This window comes from Poecilia mexicana, unplaced genomic scaffold (assembly GCF_051168715.1).
Source record: "Poecilia mexicana isolate PSO_F unplaced genomic scaffold, ASM5116871v1 scaffold_5, whole genome shotgun sequence".
Taxonomy (NCBI): Eukaryota; Metazoa; Chordata; class Actinopteri; order Cyprinodontiformes; family Poeciliidae; genus Poecilia; species Poecilia mexicana.
In genome coordinates, this window is record NW_028263374.1 from 14,094,268 (window position 1) to 14,112,516 (window position 18,249).

The 18,249-nt window shown below is 39.4% G+C and overlaps 1 protein-coding gene across 1 annotated transcript; it reads right to left on the reverse strand.

Annotated features, from left to right (window-relative positions):
- Positions 1–3,442: 3,442 nt before the first annotated feature.
- Positions 3,443–13,003, reverse strand: gata2b (GATA binding protein 2b). The gene is made up of 6 exons (XM_014969165.2): positions 12,851–13,003; positions 12,231–12,654; positions 11,220–11,819; positions 9,347–9,492; positions 5,926–6,051; positions 3,443–4,439 (listed from the first exon to the last, which is right to left on the reverse strand). The coding sequence occupies exons 2-6, from the start codon at positions 12,457–12,459 to the stop codon at positions 4,152–4,154; spliced, it is 1,389 nt and encodes a 462-aa protein (XP_014824651.2). The 5' UTR covers positions 12,460–12,654; positions 12,851–13,003; the 3' UTR covers positions 3,443–4,151.
- Positions 13,004–18,249: the final 5,246 nt, after the last annotated feature.

Here is an 18,249-nt window from a genome sequence, read left to right on the forward strand (position 1 = left end):
TTTCTCAGTCAGTCAGACTTGATGGAGACAATCTGTCGACATGAGTTTTGAAGTCTTACTAGAGATTTTCATTTAAACGTAGGTCTGGACTTTGACTGGGTCATTCTAGTACTTGAGATTGCTTTGAGCTACACTAATTGATTGCAGCTACATCTGCATGTGTCATTGTCCTGTTTTTAGCAGCTGCTAACATGAACACACATCAGTAATGTGTGGAGGGAAGTATGAAATGTTTCTCTCTCGGGTTTTGTCGGCTCCCTTGTGATAAAACTATTCAAAGATGAAGTCCAGCAATCTGTCTTGTCTCAGGTCACTTAGCACGATGCATCAAATGGGTTTAAAATATGATAATTGACATTAATGAATTGATAAAACTCATTGCAGAGGTATTCTTCCCATAAACCCATGAAATTAGCTCCATCTGTCTTCCCAACAACTTAAATATCCCCACAGCTTGATGCTGAGTAGACTGAGTAGTCAGTGTGATCTGGAGTGTTACTGTTTCCTCACACATTGCATTTAACACGTAGATTCCTTCTTCTCCTCATTTGCTGCGTCCACATGTGGAACCTACGATTTTCTTATTAGCACTTGTCCAATATAATTGTCACAAAATTCCCACCTGAGCTGTGGATTTCTGCAGCACCTCCAGAGTTTCTGTAGACCTCTTTGCTGCTTCCCTCCCCTTGTTTGGACGGATAAATGTTTCAACCTCTCTCTTCTTTAGCCTTATCTGAAACTTTAACTTTTTCTTGTGTTTTCATTGGTATTCATGGTACGGTTTGTTCACAAGTGTTTTTTTGTTTTGTTTTTCTGAGAAGTGTTTGTCGTACGGTGGCTGACAGGTGTAAATGTGCTGCAAACATATGAATGATGCAAATTCCAAAACAAATGCAACAGAGAAATGCTGCAAGCAAAAATAATACTGCAACCGCATGAAATTCAAGCAAAGGGAAAATGCTGCAAAACACAAAAACAAGTATAAAATGCTGCGAGTTCACGTCACAAAACGGAAATTCTCCAGGCGAAGAGGACTGGCAGGAAACAGGCCTTGTTGTCATTGGTGAAACTGAACTGTGCTTTCACAAAAAGATATGGTTAATATCAGCTAATTTATAGTTTATCAAAACTATTTTTCCACAAATAGAACACAAAGTGATTTCTTTCAAAAAAACGTAATGAAGTTATGCATTTATCTTTGTGATTTAAAGGCACAATTTCAGCATTAAAGAAAGCACCCATCTATAAACAGCAGCACTGTTTTCTTTGACCCAGTCTTTTCCACATCAAACAAGCAACTTTACTGCAAGTCAGCAAGGCCCTTAGGACCCAATCACTGAGAGGAGTTTATGCTGGAGGCCAAGTGTCGTTGCTGTTTATGTTGCCTTTCAGCTGACCTTTCCGTGACCTACAGAATATACAACAGCTCAGAGCAGACATCCCTGTGGCACTGAACAAACCACTGGGGAGAGAACAAGATGAAATCTGAAACGTGGTACACCAAGAACACATAACAGACAGAAAGAGGAAGTCATGATGACAGACAAGCAAGGAAAGTGGTTGCACTGAGTTAGAGAACGATACGAGAGTTTTGTAGGACTGCGTCCACCGGTTTATGCCATCAGGTCGTCTGGAGTCTTTAGCGCTGGCTGCTCCAGCGGTTCTTATACCACTCAGCCATTTGAGTCAGATTACGACTCTGATTAACACAATTTGCTCTGCAGTGTGTGTTTCACATGGAAGCTCACTGGTAGCGCACCACAGCCAGGAGTCCCTGTTGGCCCTGCTCAGGCTAGCGGCTAGCTTCAGTCTCTGGGAGCAACTAATCTAGATTATTGCAGAGAAGTGAGAATTTTCATCTACAGCAGGTAAACTATTGACCGCTGATAATGTTTTAATATAACTTTACCTAAAGAAAGTCAGAGCTTCGGTTTCTATCCATACTTGGGAAGGTTTTCTACCCACTTTACATAAGACTTGTCACTCATTCTGTGTTGTCCTTGGTCTTGTCTCAGTCTAGACCCCACCAAGGCCCAGACTTCTCTCTATCCAGCCACGTGGTCCAGTTCCTCCGAGAGAATCCCAAGGCGTTCCCAGTCCAGCCAGGAAACATAGTCCCTCCATTGTGTCCTGGGTCTTCCTGCTGGGACCTTCACCTCACCAGGTACAGCAGCATATCATCCCATCTTACCGCCTTTACCTGAAGCAACTATAGTTGGAGACTTCTTGCTGATATCTACCAGTCTAGTGTGGAGGTAGGAGAAGGCTTCAAAATTAGTCTTGCCTTCGTATTATTCTCAGAGAGCAAATGTTTCCTCACTGCAGATTAACAGCCGAAGCCTCGGCTGTTAAAGTTGTTTTCTGGGGTTTCAGCTCTTGCTGCAGGTCTTCGTCTCACCAGCTTTCAGGCTGAACTTGCTGGAAAAGCCAGACCTCGGCAAACAGGCAGTTGTTTTGAATTTCCTTTGCTTGTGCACTTGATGATTCCAAGGCAATGCTGGATAATGACGTTATGTTCACATGCGCCTGATGTGTCCCGTCTGAATGTCATTTAATTTTGACTGTGAATGAATGTCCCAACTTGTACCTCACCACATTTTTTCACATTTCACCGAAAAATTTAAAAGGTTTTCATTGTTTATATATTACTTTAATTCATCAGTATCGCTATTAAATTATCACATGTCCAAATAAAAACACAAAAGGTTGTCCGCTTCTTCATAGGAGTATACAGCATAGCAGCAATTATTTGACAAACAAATTATCTGTGAAACAATCGTTTATTCGCGGTTGTATTTCATTGAGTATAATTGAGATATTTGAGAGAAAATGCAGCTTGGGAAGCTGACATATCTAGCTGAGATGCTACTTGAAATGCTAATGGCAATTTGCAAAGCCATTAATTTTTCTTGACACTGATTAGCTGAACCCTCATAAGAGGCGATCAAGAAAACTGTATCTTTAAGTTCAAGAAGGTTTCCGCTGTGCGTGTTAATGCATATTAAGATGTATCTGGTGTTTGAACTAATAAAATAGACAATAATACGCGTTCTTAGAAGGGATCTTAGAGAATTTCAGCTATTTGTGGGCAGCTGTGGTTCCTTTCCCCCACGAATACCAGGAATCCACTGAAAATGACAAAACTAAGAATGTTTCCTTACAGCCAAGAAGTAAAATTGTACTTCTTTTGCTACATCTGGTACATTGCTACCTTATAATGAACTGTAAAGACATTCTGACTCACTCTTCCATGACGATAGTTTTAAAAACTTTTCTTGAAACATACTTTAGAACTACTGATGCTTTAAATCGGTAATGGATTTATACGTATTTATTTATTCTGCTATTTATTCTTTTCATCTTTGTACATTTTTGTCCGTATGCGTCAGAATCCATTTTCACCCCAAAGACTCACCGCACTGAACAGGCAGGGGAGACGGTATAGTGAACTTAATCTCTTTATTTGTTAGAGTATAAAGGTTGACCAGTTCAGACAAAGCGCCTCAGCTAAAAATATACTCATAACTGTGATAACAGTATCCATATTATAAATCAGATGATATAGACAAAAGAAGAAACAATAGTGAAAATAAATTATCTGAATAACAATATTAATTACAATAACAATATTTATAGTAAACAGTGTTAACATTAAAGTTTCATAAACCTTTATTGTTTCCTCTTGTGGAAAACTGCTTTTAAAATCATCCATGAGCCAAAAAACCGGCATTTTTTAAGTGGTAAAAGGATTTTTTTTTTTTGTTTTTTCTGTCTGGGATGCACCCTCCAGTCTCACACATTTACAATATTCACAGTTACTAGGGGACCTGCTCAGCACATGTTGAGCTGAGCCTCTGTTCAGGCAGTCAGTGAGGACAAAACTACATGGTGCAAATACACGTTTTATGTGCCTGGATAAAAAAAAAAAAAACGTAACAAAAAATAAGAAGGCCCAATATTTCTCCAGAAAATTCAGTACCTGTTGACAGAGGAGAAAAAGGGCCTTTCCTTTCACAATGTGTGACTGCTATAATCGATCGAGACACATGATCGATAAAAACACACGTGTTGCACGTCAGCAGGTCCTGTTTCTTACTCAGACCCTTATCCCCTCATATGAAACCATTTCAGGATGCTAAAATCCCGTCTCCTCAGCCCATCGCCGTCACCATGTTGGAGTGGTGCGGGTGTCCGAATGACGGGTGAATCGGGGTGGGCGTGGGGAGCATGTGGTGTCCAGTGTGACCAAAAGGTGGCAAGTGGCCCATGGTCATGTGACCGGCCAGAGAGGTGGCGGCGAAGGAGGAGCTCTTGTCATGCAGACATTTGGAAAACTCCTCGTAGCTGTCGCTGGCCCGCTTGCTCTTTTTGGACTTGTTGGACATTTTCCGGTTGCGAGTCTGTATCCCCTCCTTTTTCATGGTAAGAGGCCGGTTCACCTGTCGAAACGAGGACAAGAAGAGGAGGTCAGTCATGCCTTTGATTAGAAATTAAATAAGAACATTTGTATAAGCACAAGCTTTTATCTGAGTCATACCTAAACAAGCATAATTATCCATCATCAGAGGAAAAAATTCATCTTTAAGACTTTAAAAAGATTTCACCCAACAGAATACAAGTATGTTCAAGTGGCGTTCAGGTATGTGCTGGTTACCAGTATCAATGCAAAAGAAGTTTTTAAGATGTTAAAGTTACAAAATCCAGCCCCAAAACTAAACAACTAGAAGTTCCCCGGCTGTATAAAGCATAGAGTAAGTCAGTGCTGCCCCTCCCCCACCTGTTGCTTTGCACTACCAGTCTGTCGGCTGATTAACTTGGGTGTTTGAACAGGTATAGATGTGGAAACTGAAGGAACAGAGCCCATCTCTTTTGTTAAAGCAACACTATAATACTATTGGTCAACAATGACCAGAATGTTCATTAAGCTGCAGGGTTGGTACCTGAGAAAATATCCCCCCCAATTAACTAATTAATGTCAGGATTTGTTTATCTGTAAAGAGCAGCAAAGGTAGTGCTGAATTTGGATTTCTGCTTTAGTTTATGCATCAAAACAAAGAAAGAAAGAAAGGAAGAAAGAAAGAAAGAAAGAAAGAAACAAACAAACAAACAAACAAACAAACAAACAAACAAGCAAAGAAAGAAAGAAAGAAAGAAATGTGATGTGTGAGCTTGTGGAACTTATGTAAATTGCCTTCAAGGCAAAAGAGTGTAAAAAACCCTTGGTTTCAGATTGTGCTCTAATAATTTTCCATTTCGTAATTTTTCAAAAATAAGCTTGATCCCTTTCAGATTGTTATGGGTTTTCTAATTGTTTACTTGACAACTATCACATCAAATTTAAATTATAATTCAGTTTGTCCAGAGTGTTTGGTCAGCTGGATAACACAGAAACTTGATCAGAACTGGACATAAATACTCTCCAAAACAGTAGTTATGTAACTTTGTAAAGCATTTTGGGCCTTTAAGTTTTAGGAAGTACATCTCAAAACCAAACTCTGCATTTGTTGACCATGAGTAATATATAAGATAATGATAAAGAATAAAGTTTTTCTGTGAAGTGGTGTGTTTTGCTTCCTAAATACAGAAAATATATATGTTCATGCAGTCAGTTAATTGTTGTTTTTTCCAATGTAAACCTCCAGCCTGCATATGTTATTGAGTTAAAGCTATTGGTGTGGAGGGAAGCCTCAACAACAGTCCCACCATTGTTATTCTCAAGGGAATTACGCCTACCATGGAAACAATAACGCCCAAAGAAAGAAAACACCAAGGAGAGCAACAGTGTCCGAATAGGAAACCCCTCAATTCTTCCTCTTCTCTCTATTTTGCATTGCTGTCTAAATGCTCGACCATCAATGGAGCCGTTCAGTTCACGTCCACTCAGCTTCATAATGAGCTGACGCCAAGCCCTCAAAGGAAACTTACGTTATGCAGCTTGTAGTAGAGGCCGCAGGCGTTGCACACCGGGTCTCCGTTTGCGTTGCGCCGCCAGAGTGTGGTGGTGGTCGTCTGACAGTTAGCGCAGCAGGTCCCCGCTCGTCTGGCAGCCGACTGCAAATTAATTAAGATTCAGGTTTGACTGGGGCTGAACACCAAAAGCAGACAAGCAATGAGACTTTGAGAGAAAACGTTTAATTTTCTCGTTCTGTCAATTCATTTTTTCTGGTTTGCCAACTGGATCACACTGTTGCAAAGAAGAAGTGACTGCAGCAAAACCATGGCCTTACATTTTGACTGTACGTTACAGCATCTGAACCTGTCTGTGTGGTATAATTGATATTAGTTAGCATGAACTAAATTCCTTTATTTATGCCTATTTTCATATCACTGGATTTGAACTGGATCTGTGTGCTAAACACAAAACAATAACCTTTATGAATCATCTAGTTTCATGCAAAAGAAGACAAAGGCACTGCTCATATTTAGCTACATGTGAGTTTTGTCTTTACATTGTGAGAAGGTTTTTTTTTTGGTATGTATTGAATAATGTTAGCAAGAGAAATTGTTTACATTTTGATAAGTCATGTTAGTTTGCAAATACAGTAATCAAGAATGAATAGTTTTGAATTAAATTAACTATTTTACTTAGATAAGAAGTCGAACCTAAACAAGGAGATGAAAAATTTAACTGCCTTTGACTCAGCGAATTAGCTACCCTCATTCGTTAGTTTTGGTTTATATCAAAATATATTTTCATGAGTTGTAATATGAATCAATGTGAGAGCTTAATAAAAGCTAAGAACTATTACCTGACTTGTAGTTGAGAAGATTTGTGTGCTTTGAAACTAATCTCATCTTGTTTTAGCAACAGTGCCGATGTTTAAGTCAAACTTGCTAGCTAACGGATGTTTTTCTTCTGAGGAACCCATTGCAAATATACAATTTTCGGTTCTATTCCAAATTTAGCAGGGGGAGCCAGGGAGGGCACAGTGTCTTGTTCATGGATGTACAGGATGAAAAAAACAGAGCAATATTTCATTGTTTATTATAATAAATGAGGCACAGAGCCAAACAGCCGCTCATGGCTCCGGAGCTGCAGGCTGCAGACCCCTGACCTAACAGATGGGAACTGTGATCCTGTCTCAATATACCACCATACACCATAAGTTTAATTCATTGTTGAAGTAAAACTCTGAAGGTAGAAACTTAATTGGTCAAAGAGACTATTTATATATTGTTTATGTGCCAGTGCACAAAATAAGAAACTTATAATTATTTATTCCGTATAGGGGCCACCAGTTCTACTGGGGCACTGGCTCCTGTTGGCCCCTGTTGGCCCCTGTCTACAACAAACCATGCATATACAGCACATCTTATCTATGGTTTACATTAGTTAGGTATGCATCCTAACTTAAATAGTTGATTAAAAGAGTTTAACATTATAGAGGTTATTCGCAAATTCTTATTTTTTGTCTCTTTAACATCACCAAGCAATTACAATCTGATTGAATAAAACAAATTTTTTAAAAGTATCTTTAGCTGTTTAACTTAAAACCATGCTCAGAAGTATTGATTAGAATCGGTCAATCAAATGAATGCACTTTGTTAAAAACAAAACAATATTAATTAAATCCAACAGATTGTTTAGTTAGTGTAGCAGCAGCTGTATACATCAAGCCTTGTTTATTTTGAGGACACACTAATTTGACTCCTGATTTACATTACGTTAGAGGATGTAAACATAAAATCTGTCTGTTGTTGTTGCGTAATGTTTTTGTTGTTGCTTTTCTTGCATAGTATAATTAAACGATGCCCTCTGACACATATGTCATCTTCCAAAAATGCCCTGGTGCGCCTATATTTTCTTAACTCCCTGCACTGCTCTGTCTCTGTGTGGTGGACGGAAAGCTTGACCACTAAAAAAGTGAGGTGTAGCCCTGTAGTTAGGAGGCCAGAGGAGGAAGCCGTGAAGCTTTATCTAGAGCGGTCAGGCATCCGGATAGGAAACAACTGGAAGGCTGCTGCTACTGCCGCCGCTGAGCGAAAGGCACGGTGCGGCGCTGCGAGCCCGGGCCGAGCTGCACACGGAAGACAGAGCTGATATATGACCGTCTCTGCGTGCATGGGCCGAGCCAGAGACGGGGAGAGGAGGGGGGGAAAGGTCGTACAATTTATATGAAACAGGCAGTTGTTTTTCTGCTGTTTTTTATTTTTTTTATTTTTAAAGGTTCGTATGCGTAAGCAAACACTCTTTAATGCAGGTGAATGAGACCTCTCTGCTTTTTATCATCTTGTTCAAACCACTGGGTTGCTGTAATTTTTCTACGGATTTCATCTGAGGTTACAACATTGCTGCTTTTTTTTCCATGTAAAAAACAAAGAGATCAAACTGCTGATCTTAAACATTTTGGGAAATCATCAAAAGAATACAACAATTTGTTTTTATCATTTTCCATCCCAGCATAAGTAGGTTGCATCACTGCTCTGAGAGATTCAAAACTGAATAATAAAGGGACATTCATCATTGCAAGCCGTTTTTGGGGTTAAAATATGAATGTTTTTGTTTTGTGTGTCAGTTTTTGATGCAGGTAAACTTAAACGTATAGCAGGCACGTTTCTTGATGCCATATTATTGTGAAATGGACATAAATAAGGACGAAAAAGGATTAATATTCTATTCTACTTGGAATGTTATTTTGTGTTCCTTCTTGTTGTTTTCCATTTTACTCATCCTATTCAGTTCTGTTTGTTTATGTTTGCTTATCCCATCATATTTAAGGACAGCACATGATCTCTGATTCTGATCTCAAATGCAGCTGAAAATCTCTTAAAATGTTTCCTGACAAAAACAAACCTGTGTTCAGCTCAGTGGGACTGATTCCCATTGCATTAGCTGTGACTTTTAAAAGATCATCACCTGGAAGATAGGATGACTTTTTACAATCTACAAAACAGTTAATATCACCGTGTGTGAAGTAGTGGTAAAATAATAATATTTCGCCCATGCCTTTATTACTGGGAGCAGAGCAGCACTCTCCTTTCAACATGTCAGCCGGTGTTACATTTTCATTTCCAGGTTTAAGAAGCACGCAGCAGAATTAAGTGTTTTGTTTGAACCGAAGTCCATCTGGCCTGCTATCAATGACAGTATCAGAGGTGGCCGTAATAATGATAACAGCAACACCACAGATGGCCTCTCTCTGCTTGCTGCCTGAGCCAAAGGAGCAATAGGTGAGCGAGAAGCACAATTCCTGGAAACCGATTGGGAAAATATAACTTTCCAGGAATTGTTCCCTCTCCCCTCACCCTTCACCTTACACTCTCTTTATGTACTCCCTCTCGCAAAACACACACACACACACACACAGCGACGCTGGCTTCTGTACAGAGAGGGTGGAGGACTCACCAGCCTGCGTTTGGGTTTGATGAGCGGTCTGTTCTGGCCGTTCATCTTGTGGTACAAGCCGCAAGCGTTGCACAGGTAGTGTCCAGTGCTGTCCCGTCTCCACAGGGGTGTGGAGGTGGCGCCGCAGTTTACACACTCACGGCCCTCTGACAAGGAACATGCATGCATACACAGGTCAGTTTATCAAGGAGAAATTAAGTTAAGTCAAATAGGTAATTTTTTTTGTAAACACAAGGTTCTTCAGTTTTATTCAGCTCAAGGAACAATAGAGTTGTGTGTTAAAATCTCAACAATGAAGCAGAGCACTCGTTTTTTTTCAATATATAATTTATGTTTGAAAATGATCTAAGAAATTACAACAATTGTTTCAATATTACTCCTGATGCTACACAAATCAAACACAGTGGAAATAATTAAGGTCAGTATCATAACAGAAACTTTTGAAATCAGCATCTTTCAATTAAAGCTGAATAACTTGATGCTGAGTACGTTTCCGGGTGTATAATTATGCCTCATATAAACCAGGAGCATGTTTGAATCTCTGGTCTGTAATCAAATAAGGACAGTGTCTCTGAACAATCAGGACAGCGCCTTATGTAACAGAGAAGTGACTCCCAGTCTAAATATCGGGTTTGTGGCTCCCACTCTTCTCAGCTCCGACTGTGGATTTTCCTTTCACACCTCTGGTCCGGATCCAGTTCTCTGTAACCTGCTGCTGCTGCTGCAGCAGCAGCTGCAGCTGCAGTCAGCTCAGCCGTAATTACACAGTCACAGTTAACTAAAGAGGGTTTTACAAGTCACTCTCCTCTGTCCTATGCAAATACAAACCACTCACTGATTCTGTAGTTTGCAAGGAAAATGTTTTATATTTTGAAAATGATTGTGAATTTTACGTTTTAATTATTCATTGTTGAGGAATACGTTTTAAGTTTGCTTTATTTTCTTCACGAAATTATGGTAGAAATTCGTCATAAAAAATTATAGGTTATTAATTAATATCCTGACAATCAATTGATGGACGATGTTTCTGTTTTTTTTGTATATTTAGTTTTATAAAAACTGCGTTTTACGTGGTCGTTAGATCATTAATCATTTCATACATTTAACAGTGCGATCAGTTTTTAACATTTTCCGTCCTGCTGATGCTGATCTCATCACTTCGCCATTTCGTGCCTTAATAGATCTGGACGTTTCGTACCCAAAATTAATTTCGGGATGCTTCATACTCGCGTGAACGATTAAAATTAAAGTCATTTTCTACAAAATATTCGTAAGCTATTCTAGAGAGTTGCGATCATATTACATAGTAAATGATATTCATGAGCTGCTCACTTTGTTTTTGTTTACTCCGTAGTTGAAATTTTTCATATTTTAAAAACGAGTTAGATGGCTTAAATAGAGCTGAATTAAAACCACAATAAACAACTATATCTAATCATATATGAGATCTGGAAACTTTTTCTGAAATAAATGATAATAATAAAATAAAAAGTAATAATCTAACAGGGTTAATATGACGATACACAGTAAAGAAGCACAAAATGGATATGCGCATGAATTTGTGAACGGGCAAATTAACCGGGAGCCTTAACACCAACCATGGCTTATATATGTCGATAATGCACATTATAATAAAATTTTTATAAAAACAGAGTTAATCTGTTTCTCTTTATTATCTGATTAAAATTTAAAGGATCCCAGCCTGCAGACCCTCCATAAAATCATCTTGAAACCGACAGGCATCCTTTTCTACACATGCAGGCTCTTTTTTTCTTATTTATTTCTCTCTCTCTTTTTTTTTTTCCTTTTCTTTCTAAGAGTTAATCCCTTGAATTTATTTTGGATTTTGGACTGATGTTTGGTGCTTGCTCACCGGTGCAGGAGCGCGCCTTGCTCTTGCTCTTGTGGGTGAAGCCGGGCGAGGAGCCCAGCAGGCTGCCGGGGTGGAACAGACTGCCGCCGTAGTCGTGGGCCGCTTGGAGAGAGTAGGGGGCGTACGTCGGTATGGGATGGTGCGTGGAAGGGGTCTGGGCGCTCATTGAGGCCAGGCTGCTTCGGAGCGGACTCGAGTCCTCCATCTTCATGCTGTCCGGTAAAGACAATTGGTATTTGATAGATTCCTTCTCGTCCATCCTGGCTGCGGCGGCGGAGGAAGGGGAGATGGCTCCCGGGTCTGGGGAGACGTCTTTCGGGGGAGTAGGGGGGAAGGTGTAGAGGTGGGAGTTGGTTTGGGACGACGGCGTCAAAGAAGACGCGGTAGCCGCGTTTGAGTTGCTGCTGCACGGGTAGACGGCGGAGAGGGCGCCGGGGGAAGCGGAGCCCGGGTGGTGCAGGCTGGGCTTGCTGAACGGACTCACGGCCCAGGCGTTGTGGTGGTGGTGGGCCGACAGGGCTGCTTTCCCTCCGTCCAGCCATGAGATCCCCGGGCTGTGGAGGAGATGAGGCCGGCAGACCGGAGTCCCCGTCAGACGAGCTGGGAAACAACAGCAGAAGTTTATTATAAGGAAGATGAAATGATTATGTTGGTTGAGGGAGTTTGGATGCGAGGAGACTTGTTGATTCAGAGGGTTCATTCTCCTTATTTACATGCGCATAAATATATAATGTAACCTAGGTTACTCAAGTAAAATAAAACGTGGAAGCCAAAAGAAGTAATTAAATGGCCTATTTAAATCCACATAATCCCCCCCCCCCAAAAAAAAATAAAAATAAAAATAAAAATAAAAATAAATAAATAAAAATAAAATCTACGTTGACTTGCTGTTTGCATTAAAATTGCGCGAATTTAAAGGCAAAATATACGTCATGGTTACAGTGTGAACTTTGTAAAAAAAAAAAAACAACAACAACAAAAAAAGACTTATTTGTATTTTATTCAAATTACCGTGCGCTTGGCTGTAGGACACCCTGGCCCTGGCTGTGTTTGGGTAGTAAGGGTTTCCCTGCGAGTCCAGGTGATTAAAGAAAACGTCCACCTCGTCTGGAGGGAGCAGCTGTGTGGTGGGCTCCATGTAGCTGTGACCCAGGCCGGGGTGGTGAGAGTCCGGGTGTTGTCCGTTCAGCATGGCTGCGTGGGGATGCATCCAGCGGGGCTGATCAGCCGCTACATCCATCTTTCTCTCTCTCTCTCTCTGGAGGTTCCCCGAAGCGCCTTTTCTTATTATTAATCAAGAGAATTAATATCCAGGGAGATTCTTGAAAATAGCGTCCTTTTAAGAGCTCTTGACAGTGTCCACGGGCTGCTTAATACTACTGATGTTGTGGCTTAAATTCCTCTCTTGGGCCTGGAGAAGCTTTGCATTCAAAACCTGCAAGAAGCGAACATGTAATTTACTCTTTAAAGTTGCGTTTTGCGACGTTTGCGTGCTTCTTGGTTTTTTAAAAATCTGAATGGATGCGAGTTAAAATCTCATCACTTTACAGACGCACATCGGTGCGCACTGTTACTTTAAGCACTCAGCAGGCGGCCTTACTCAACGTGACAGTAACATAAACATGCCTTACCTATTTAGGCTGGTGTTTTTGACCTCTTTGGAGAAACGGCTCCCTGTCTCCGCGTCTCGCTGCAGGTCGTCTATTAGTCAGTGTTTGTCAGAGTAAACTGCGTCCGCAGGGACTAAAGCCAACGCGCATAACTGCGGCTGACAGCGCGGGGCCAGCCTAGTTAAGGAGTCAAGGGCGGAGTCTAAATTGGCTGGGACCCAGCCAATTGAAGTCTGCCTCCATACAAAACCTCAGAGGCAAAATCTCTGGCCAGAAAATCACGGAGATATATTTCTATTATATTCATGAATCCACGTTGTCTGACTGCCAGGCTTTGCGTAATTTAATAAATAACAAGAAATCCATTTTCCAAAAGAAAACTTTTTTTTTTCTGCAACAAATTGACTAAAAGTATTTGTATCTGGGCGATATAAACAACAGAAGAATAGGTCAGTTACTAATGATAATCCACGATGATAATCCACTGATGTTTCTTTTTTTGTTTGTTTTGTTTTATTATTATCTACAAATTGCACAGGAAAACCTATTACTTCTGCTTTGCCTGCATTTCGGTTAATGGGAGAGCAGATTTGAGAGCAGAAGTCGTGGCGACAGGAAACCAACCCCAGACCATCACACTACCACCTCCATGCCTGATTGTAGATATTTTCTTTTTTTGACATGTTAGTTTTACACCTGACCCAATGGGATCCACACTGTCAAATATTTGATTAGTCAAAAGTCTCGGAGATCATCATGTTTCTTGTGGGGGTTTAGCCAAAAAACTCTGTATTTTTTTTCCCAGTTTCATTATTGAATCATAAACTCTGAGCTTAACTGAAGCAACCAGTTAATGTAATTTTGTTAGACTGCCCGCTCCTGGGAAGATTCCCCAATATTGATTCCTCTGTTTTATTGATAATGGCTCTCTCTGTTGTTCGATAGAATCCTAAAACCTTAGAAATTGATAGATGTCAACAACTTACTTATGTCATATGTTCCTTAATTTGAATGCCTACTTCAAACATAATGCTAATAAAAAAAGTTAGATCATATTTTATTTATTATTAGTTCATAGAATGCCAGTTCCTCTACATTTTAGATGTGTGCCTTACCAAGCTAAACACGGCTTGAATGATTCAGGTGTGCTGATTCTTTTCGTAGATGCATAGATGCAATACCTGATAACAGCTGGACAAGATCTAATGCCACACCTTACACTCACGCTACTGCCTTGAGTCTCGATGTTATTCTCAGTCATTCAAATTCTTCTCTTGTTTATAGGTGTGCCAGAGATGGGCTGTATATGAAAACAAGAAAGTCTTTTGAACGATGCAATTTTAACATTACTGGAAACTTACGAGTGAGTGCAATTTGCCTGCCCGTAAAGTTTGCTTTGCTCCCCATACATGACTATCTTCAGAGAGATCACTTGTGAGGGAGTGTCTCAGATATTTGACCCTGTCTGTCACCTAGAGGAGATGTCCACAACGATAAAAATCAGGAAACCAAGGTTTCTTATCTTCTTTTGCTTTTACAGTCATTATGACTTTTTAGGGCATTGCATTTGACATCGTACACCATGACAAGAACAAATAGTCAAGAGTTTCTGCAGGCCAGCACTGTGGGCTTAATAAAACCAAGACACGGCATCATATGGTTACAGAACATCTCTATACAGGACAGACAAGTCATCAATATGAATATTTTTAAAGAGTGGGGATAAAATTTCATCTTGTCAGCCTACATGTCTCACTTTTAAAGAGTGCCCCAATTATTAAAAATTATTGTGTTTTTAAAATCGCTTGATGAGATGAAATATTTAAGTATGAAAACAGCAGAAATGGGACAAATATGCAAAGTGACAAAAAAAATTTCAAAAGTTGCATTTGAGTCTCTGGGGCTTGACCCTTGTTGTTTAAGCCTTATGTGAGCATGCAGAAGCATTGGTGACTTCACCAATGCGGAATCATTTACTTTACTTTAAGTAAAGTAACTCATTTACTTTACTTAAATTTAGAGCATTATACAAACACAAGAGGCTAACAAGTATAGGGACATAATATGTCCGTAGTGGATTTTATTCATGTTGCACAAAAATCTGACTAGTAATTTTAAAGTGCTTTTCACTAACAAACAGGAAAGTACGACAGAATAACTGCCTTTATGTAGAGACTGCAAGGTTTCAAGTTAATTTAAATCTCTTAAAATTAAAAATCTGACAGTAACTCTCTCTCTCTCTCTCTCTCTCTCTCTCTCTCTCTCTCTCTCTCTCTCTCTCTCTCTCTCTCTCTCTCTCTCTCTCTCGTGCATGATTGACAGACAATAATTGTAGAGGGAGCGCGTGCAGTCCCGACTGGCCGACGCAGCCGCCTGCTTGACGCCGTCTCCTGACGTCACTGCATTTTAGAAAAAATAAAGATACAGCAGGACATGAACTTTCTCCCGCAAAAAGAGAACTGACAGACCGAGCCGAGTAGAGCTGGACAGGGCGGGGGGCTGCTGCAGTCCGAGCGGATGAACTTGAGGAAGAGACGCTGATATTTACGCCGTAGAAGCGATTATAACGCACAACAAACCCTGAATAACAGAAATATTATGTTAGATTCGTTTCAATTCGATCAATTTGGTTATATTAGAAATGTTAAATTAGTTTATCTTTTCATTTTACCAACATGTTTCTTGTGACTGAAGTGGCCTAATATCAACGACATGATTAATTAGGTAAATGTAAATGAAAACAGATCTATCTATCTATCTATCTATCTATCTATCTATCTATCTATCTATCTATCTATCTATCTATCTATCTATCTATCTATCTATCTATCATCTATCTATCTATCTATCTATCTATCTATCTATCTATCTATCTATCTATCTATCTATCTATCTATCTATCTATCTATCTATCTATCTATCTATCTATCTATCTATCTATCTATCTATCTATCGTGCTTATTTTAATGTAGTTGCACTGTATCTTAACTTGTTTCACATTCTTTGGGTTTAATTTTATTTATGTATTTATATGTTTATTTTAGCGTCAATAGCTTGACAATCTTCGTTTTACCCAGATTGAAAATTCCCTTTCTTTTCCTGCAGATAAAGCCTGTTTAGAGGAAATCCACCAAACGGACTGAGAAAAAGCAGAACAGTGAGCGTGTATTAGAGCTCATCAGCATGATAATGTGGGAAGCAGACACATGCTTGGACTGTGACCCCCTCCTTTCTTGATCTGGAACAGGCGATAAAAATCCTTATCAGCGCAGAACATCCACTTGCATCTCTCTCTTTTTTTTTTAAGAAAAGGATTTCACATTAATTCAATCCACGCCTTTATTTACGAGTCGTTTTTCCTCACGTGATTTCAAAACAAAAATATACTAGATAAAAAATATAATTTTTTACCAAAATTATTATTATTATTATTATTATTATTATTATTATTATTATTATTATTATTATTATTATTATTATTATTATTTCATAAAAATGTCAACATTTTGCTGTATTTAAAAAAATTAGTATCAAGTTCTAATTATGTTGTAGTCTAATATATTCATTCTGTTGAATAAATCTGTGCCTGTGTGTGGGTGAGAATATCACAGAAAGAGGAATCCATGGCTGGTCTCCTCGGATCGCACTGATTATAGCCTATCCCGGGGTAATTTTTCATCGGTGCCGCCTAATCTTTGTTCTTTGTGAAGATAATAAATAGCCCAATCGTTATCAGCGAGCTGCTGGAGGTGTCGGGGAGAAAAGGAGCTGATCGGCCCGGGCAATAGGCTCCAAAGTGCCGCGGAATAAATGACATTTCTTATCTCTCGCTCCCAGATTATCGCCGTCTTTTCAAACTCGCAACAACAAATGCAGCTAATGCTGCGAATGCATCACTTACTGGACCAGATCTGCGAGCTTGATTGATAGATGGGCAGATATAGGAGGAGGAAGAGGAGGAGTGCAGAAAGAGGAAGGGGGATTGCGCTTTTGGTTGTTATTAACAAGTGTAATGTTCTGCATGTGAAAAAGTCTTTATTCCGCGAATTTGACAGCATCAGCGCGGCTCTTTGGTTTCTCATTATTTTCCAGGTTATCTGCGAGAGTCATCAGAGATTCAGCGTCTTTGTTGTGGTATCCTGTTACTTTCATCTTGGATTTGACTGAATACGAGCTAAACAGACGCAGCAGACTTCATCCAGGGGGGGAAAATGCATATTTGAATAATATTTGAATGTGTCGGTAATTTTTGCTAATGCAAACAACAATAATATTAAGTAGTTGGTTCGCACTCAGTATTTGACAATTCTCAAACTCACGGACGCAAAATATTACTCTTGTATATTTTATTTACTGATTGATTCATAATTTATTTTATTTAAATAAGCAACAAATTGTGTAATAATAATAATAATAATAATAATAATAATAATAATAATAATAATAATAATAATAATAATAATAATTGTACATCTCATAAAATTAATTACTCATATAAGTAAAATGTGCTTTTTAAAATACACTGTGTCCTGTTGGACATTAAGAATCAAGAGGAAAACCCTTTATACTTCAGCGTATGCCCTTTATATTTAAGCATGCCCTTTATACTTTATATTTAAGCATATGCATGTGCTTTCAGAATGATCTGTCATGGCAGGGAAAAGGTATTTTTCCAATCTATCCCATAACTGGATGCTTAATAACTTGGCAGCTGCAGCAGCCCTGCTGTGTCTGCTGATGGTCTCCAGGGTAACAGAGATAACAGCGTAGTCATTTTCCATATCTTACAGTCTATTATATTCAAGGATTAGTTCTCCTTCCCGAAAAGGTCAAACCTAAAGTCAAGCAAGGCAGGAGTCCTCCTCCTCCTCCTCTTCTCCTTCCTCCTCCTCCTCTTCCTCCTCCTCCTCCTTCTCCTCCTCGCAGTAACAGTGCATTTACCTTTTCTTTCCATTTACCCCGGTTGATAAAGACACACACATTTTGATCCACAATGGCCTTCAATCTCAAACAAAAGAATTCCCTGAATGTTTTTCAGTACTTTATGTTTTTCTTGTTTTATCTCATGTAACTCATCACATTTTCCTGTTTGTGTTTTCTTCTGATTCACACAGGTATTGTTCGCATAAAATCTGTATCATTTCACTTGAACTGTTCATTTTGACAAACTTTGTTTTACGTTTGACTCAAAGGATAAAAATGAGGACGCAATGCCTTGTCACTGAACTGCCGAGACATGCGAGATTTGTTCATGTTGTGCAGATACATCTGTTAGATAACAGGCTGTATTCACTAAGGTTTGAGTATTTTACAGTAAAGGCATTTTATTCTGAATAGGCTCTGAATGTGATTTACAGCTGAGTAGCCCTACCGCAGCCAAACTTGAACACACTTATTTTAATGTTATTTATGCATCTTGC